Raw genomic sequence first — 6,441 nt, 5'->3', positions numbered from 1 at the left:
TTGGGGCTGGCTGGTTTGCCCTGAAGGGTGTCCCGGATCAGGGTGGGGGTCCTGCTTGGGTGCCTGGCCAGCCTGGGTGAGGGGCTGATGGCTGTTTTCAGGCTTCCCGCAAGTGTAGCGGAGGTATGATTAATTACTATGTTTGTCTATTATTAGATAGGATATATGTATATATAGATAGATAGATATATCTATATCTATATCTATCTATATCTATATCTATATCTATATCTATAATGTAAGTGCTGCAAGTATTTCAGCATGTGATCTACCACACCTTACTTACCGGATCCTCTGGTGCTGCTTACCAAGATTGCCTGTAACTTCCTGCTACTACAAACAACTCTGTGATTTCCATTTTCATGCATGTCCTCCTCTTTTAGGAGAGTTCTGATTTTCCAGAGGAAGCTCTCTACATCATAGGTATGCATGCACGTATGTGCTTCATTTGACCAACTACTGCCAGCTTGCTTTCCAGTGACTGTACCACTTTGCACTCACTGGCAGCACGTGAGAGTTCCCTTTCCTTCCATTTCCATTGATACTTGGTATTATCTCACATTTTATTTTTGCTGGCCTGATATATGTAAAGTAGTAGTTCATTACTTACACTTTTATTTTTCTGATTATTAGTAAGGTTGGTTATCTCTTCAAATAGTGTTATCTATTACCCTTAGAGTCTCCTGTTCTTTCTGTTTCTTCTGCCTAGAAAACCCTTTCGATGTAAATATCATATCTTTGACCATCTTATCTAAAAGAGTATTCTTCCTCACCTTCTGTCGTTGTTCTGCTTTATCGTTCTTTATAGTGTTTATCACATCAAAACGTAATATATGAATTTTAATATTTATTTGTTTGTTTCTTCATCAAGTTTCTTGAAGGCAGAGATCTTATCTGTGTTGTACGTAACTATAACCCTAGCACTTAAAAAATAGGTACTTTAAATATTTGCTGAGTGGATAAATACGAATTTGCTACTTATATGCTTTGCCCATTTCCCCTACTATCAGGAATTGCTTAAATAAATATCTTGGACATTAAACCCTTGTTGATGTTAGACATTGTAATGTAATTTGATAATTTTGTCTGTTATTCTCCCTTGATAAGGAATCCTTAATTATCAAGTGGTTAAATCATCACATTACAACACATAAATCATCACATTGTAGTTTGTGTTATTGTGGTCTGAAGAAATCCTTTTCTATCCTGTTATCACAAATTCCCCTACATTTTCTTCTATTTGCTTTATAGTTTTATATTTGGTTCTCTAATTCCTCAGGAGTTTACCTCAGTATAGGATGTAAAATGTAGTGTTTGGTTTTATTTTTCTTCCTGTTAAAGTGTAAACAATTTGTACTTTTTCTACTGATTGATAGTAACCCCTCACCATGAGTTCTTTCTCATATTTCATTAATCTGTTGTCTATTTCTGTCTAGTATCATGATGTTTTTATGACAGTGGCTCTTTGCATTATGTCCTCAAGTCTGGTAGGGCAAGGCCTCCCTCTTTTTAAAAACTAAACTTAGCAACATCCACAATAGCAACAAATACAATCAGCTAATGGATCTAAAAAAGAATGCACATGGCTGTATCCTGGAGGAATTTTAAAACTCTATTAAAGGGCATAAAAGAATACATAACGAGTAGGAGAGAAATTCCTGGGATGATTTAACTTTATAAGATGTCAGTTCTCCCCAACTTAATCTATAAATATAATGCAACTGCAAATCAACATGTTAGTAAGATTTTTGCAGATCTCAACACATTTATTCTAAAATTTATGTGGGAACTTTTTGCAGATATGTGTCAATTATATTGTTTTTTAGTGACTAGGTTGCATTCTCATGGATGCGCAGGTGATTTGAGACAGCAGAGAAGAGGGAAGCCAGCAGCAGAGAGGAGTGTTTTGATTAGCAGTGCTAGAAGTTGTGGTGGAGGCAGCAAGTAGCACTCTCAGCAGAAAAACATAGGAAAGAGGGAAGATGGAAAAGTGAGGGATTGTTGGATAAATATGCACTCCTTCCTCAACTCCAGGGAAATGAATGTGGTAAGAACAGAGGACAAACAGCCCCTGTAATGTACCTCCATACAGTGCCTTTTCTGTGCCATGCTAATGACATATACCATGTCTAGTTCAATAGACTGTACAGAATACCTACCTGGGATATAGCATTTATTGAGATATATCTGAGATGTAGCTCAGTAATTGAAACTCATAAGTTATGGTGATCCTGAGGTTATGCTTAAAGAGGCAGAGAAATAAGCCTTAGAACAGCGGTTCTCAACCTGTGGGTCGCGACCCCTTTGGTAGTCGAACGACCCTTTCACAGGGGTCACCTAAGACCATCCTGCATATCAGATATTTACATTACAATTCATAACAATAGCAACATTACAGTTTTGAAGTAGCAATGAAAATAATTTTATGGTTGGGTCACAACATGAGGAACTGTATTTAAAGGGCCAGAAGGTTGAGAACCACTGCCTTAGAGAGCTTCAATAAAACTAGTTAAAGTAAAAATAGTAACTGTACTTGGATTAATGCTGTTCCATTTGGAAAACAAGGGCATCCAGAGCTACTCATTCCCTTAATTTTCATACAAACTTTTATTTTGTATCCGTGCACATATAATTGGGTATACTCACTGTCTGAACATAGAGTAAAACCACTCTTTTTTAAAATCTTTATTGTTGAGATTATTACAGATGTCCCTCTTTTTACCCCCCATAGCTCTCCTCCACCCAGTTCCACCCTGCCTCAGGCCCTGGCCACCCTGTTGTCTGTGTCCATAGGTAATGGATACATGCATATAAGATCTTAGTCTAATCTCTTCCTGCATCCCCCCATACCCCCTTCCCTCTGAGAATTGTCAGTCTGTTCCATTTCCATGTCCCTGATTTTATTCCATTCACCAGTTTATTATGTTTATCAGGTTTTTTATTTGTTTGATTTTTAGATTCAATTATTGATAGATATGTATTTGTTGCCACTTTGTTGTTCATATTTTTTATCTTTACCATTTTCTTCTTCCTCTACTTAAAGAATACCCTTCAGCATTTCATATAATACTGGTTTGGTGATGATGAACTCCTTTAGCTTTTTCTTGTCTGTGAAGCTCTTTATCTGACCTTTCACCAGGTGGGGATAGTTTTCTGTCATTATTTCTTCAAATAGTTTTCAATATCTTGCTCTCTCTCTTCTTCTGGCACCCCCATGGTTCGGATGTTGGTACACTTGAGGTTGTCCTAGAGGTTCCTTACACTATCTTCATATTTTTGGATTCTTTTTGCTCTTCTGGTTGGGTGTTTTTTGCATATTCATACTTCAAATTGTTGATTTGATTCTCAGAGTCCTCTAGTCTACTGTTGAATAATATACTGTTGTATATTATTCTTTATTTCAGTCAATAATGCTTAATTTCTGACTGGTCCTTTTCCATTTTTTGTTGTTGTTTTTTTTACATTCTCACTAAGATCCTTGAAAGTCTAAGTCCCTTGGAGGTTTCTAGAAGATTCTTGAGTAACCTTATAACTGTGGTTTTGAACTCTGTATCCAGTAGTTTGCTTTCTTCCACTTCTTTCATTTGTGACATGTTTCTTTGTCTCTGCATTTTGGCGGCTTCCCTGTCTTCGTTTCTGTGTATTGGGTAGAGCTGCTAAGTCTCCTTGAGTTGATAGAATGACCTTGTGTAGTAGGTGTCCTATAGGGCCCAGTGGCTCAACCTCCCCAATCACCTGAGGTGGACACTCTAGGTGCACCCCTTTGTGGGCTGAGTGCACAGACTTGTTGTAGTTGAGCCTTGATTGCTGTTGGTTTAACTGGGAGGAATTGACCTCTAGGCCAATTGGCTGTGAGGACCAGCTGAGACTACATTGGGAGAGCTGCTGTGCAGGAGACACCCTTATGGAGCAGGACTTGCTTCAGTGGGGCTTTGGTGTTCATTGAGTCTGCTAGTTGAGTGTATCACTTATGGATGCAGAGCTGTAATCTGGTGTGGTCTCACACTGACCACACTGGGTACACTGGCTCTTGGATCTCCAGGGAGGTACAAAGTCAGCCACTGCCTGAGGCCACCCAGCAGGAGCAACAGAGAGATCTGCAGATTCCTCCTCTTTGTATGGGGTTTGGAAGTGCCCAGATGAGGCCCAGCTGAGAAGTAAGGCAGGCTGGTGATGGTGCAGGCCGTGGACCTTTTATTGATAGATTTAGGGCCCCTTGACCCAGCTGTAGCTTGTTTGACAGGTTTTTAGCCTGAGTAAGGACAGGCCATTCAAATGAAAAGCTGCTGTGCACAGCTTGGGTGGGGTTGTAAATTGGGTGGGGCTTGGTCTGAGGGAAGCACCAGGGCAGAGCAAATAGAAATGGCTTCCAGTCGGTCCTGCAACTGGCGAGGTCCCTGCAAGGGAACAATGACCACTGAAGAAAGCTGCCCCCGAGTTCCTGCCCCAATAGCAGACAGTCCAGTTTCTCCTAGGGTATGTCTGGGTCCCCCAGAGCCTCGCCCGGCACTGGAACTCAGAGCAAGCAGGTGCTTGTAAGTTCAGTTTGTGGTACCGGCCTTTTAAGAGGAGCAGCTGAGTCTCCAACAGCCTTTGTGTCACTGAGCCCCAATCCCCACTAGTTTTTACATCCCATAGTTCTTACTGCCCGTAGGGACTTCTTTTTCCAGCTTTGGGACCCTGGGCTGGGGTTCTGGTGTGGGGCTGGGACCCCTTGCTCCTCTGGGTGGCCCCCCACAGAGGTGAAAAGTGGCTCATGTGGGTGCTGAACTAGCTCGTTCTGTGCCTTGCTCCTCCTAACAGTCTCCATGTGCTTTCTTCTTTGCTTCTCTAGTTTGTAGGACTTCCATTCAGCCAGCTCTCCGGCAGTTCTGGATGATGGTTGTTCTGTATTTTAGTTATAATTTTGATGTGGTTGTGGGAGGCAGCAAGTTTAGGTGTTTTCCTCTGCTGCCATCTTGTTTCTCCAAACCACTCTATGTTTTCATGGCGACTGCAGGTTGAAGAAAAAGAGTTGAGGGAAATGAACCTCCATACTCTACTACCAACAATAATTAACCACATTGACATCATTATATTAACTGGTTATTATGAATCTTTCCTCTTTCTTTAAACCAAGAATATTCTCAAGGGATAAGTTTATATATACATATATATTACACTGTATAACAGTTGGGGAAGGAGTTATGTGATCCCAAACAAGGAGTCAATTACTCATTTTAACTTGTATAGAAGCTTCATTCTATTATCTGGGGTAGCCCCTTTTTTTTCTAAATGGATGAGCATTAAAACCAGATTTGTTTTAATTTATTTTGAAAAACTTCTTTAATTAGTAGATATAAAGAAAAAAGAGTCTCTGGCTTTACTTTGATTTTTTTTCACATAGAAGAGATAAACTATGCATACAGACAATTACAGTGTTACCAGAGAAATGTTGCAAAGTGTTATGGAGTTTCAAAAGCGGAAGAAAGTACTTTTGCCATATGCATTAGAGAAGGATTCACTTGAGCTGAACATTTAAAATAAAATAGAATATTGTAATTGTGTATGCATATGAGAATATGGGTGAGTCACAGTGTTTGCCATTCTATAATGTTGTAATTTTTATGTTGCACATAAAATTAGCACCATGTAGCACACTGAGCCAGGTCCTTCATTAACATTGGTGTACTTTACACTTGTAACAACCATATGAAGTGCATCTTATTAACATTATTTGATGAGGAAACAAAGGTTTAGAGAAATAAAATACCTGCTCAGTGTGTTGTAACTAGTGCCTAGAATTGTTTTTCTGTTACAGTGATCTTAGGCTATCCACTTGCTAGCTGTTGTCTGAATGTTTCCAGAATTGTTAAGATGATAACTACTTCAAGAATAATACACAGACTTTGTCTCAATACCTCAACTATTATTAAGCCTCTTCTAACTTTTAATGTTTAAAAATGTTTGCCAGGAGATTTTAAGGCTTCACAATCAGAATAAATATATGCACCCCTATGTTCATAGCAGTGCTATTTATAATAGCTAAGATTTAGAAACAGCCCAAGTGCCAGTCAGTAGATGAATGGATAAAAAAGCTATGGTACATTTACATCATGGAATACTATGCAGCTGTAAAAAGAAGGATCTCTTACCTTTTAGGACAGCATGGAGGGACCTGGAGACTATTATGCTAAGTGAAATAAGCCAGTCAGAGAAAGGGAAATACACATACTCTCACTTATTTGTGGAATCTAATGAACTTAAGTAAATTGACCAACAAAATAAGACCTGAAACATGGAGGTATAGAACATACTGACATACATCAATGTGGGGTGGGGGGATGAGGAGAGAGAAAACAAAATATTTGTATGGTATATGTATATGAATAGCCCATGGACATGGGCAATAGGGGGTGAAGATCTGGGGGTGGGGGTGGGTGGTAGGGTCTGGGTGGAGAG

General features: G+C 39.5%; 1 protein-coding gene across 12 annotated transcripts in view; it reads left to right on the top strand.

Annotated features, from left to right (window-relative positions):
- SSBP2 (single-stranded DNA binding protein 2) overlaps window positions 1-6,441 on the top strand; it is a 240,897-nt gene that overhangs the window by 29,452 nt on the left and 205,004 nt on the right. The window contains exon 1 of one of the 12 annotated variants that reach the window (XM_006775493.2): window positions 2,028-2,047. The exons of the other annotated variants lie outside the window; for them this stretch is intronic. Within the exon in view, the coding sequence (XP_006775556.1) occupies window positions 2,043-2,047 (5 nt within the window). The 5' untranslated portion in view covers window positions 2,028-2,042. Of the gene's footprint in view, window positions 1-2,027; window positions 2,048-6,441 lie in introns of those variants that run through there. 12 annotated transcript variants of the gene reach the window in all.

The sequence above is a fragment of the Myotis davidii genome, unplaced genomic scaffold (genome assembly GCF_000327345.1).
Source record: "Myotis davidii unplaced genomic scaffold, ASM32734v1 scaffold44, whole genome shotgun sequence".
In the NCBI taxonomy this organism is placed as follows: Eukaryota; Metazoa; Chordata; class Mammalia; order Chiroptera; family Vespertilionidae; genus Myotis; species Myotis davidii.
This window is presented reverse-complemented; position numbering and strand designations above follow the sequence as displayed.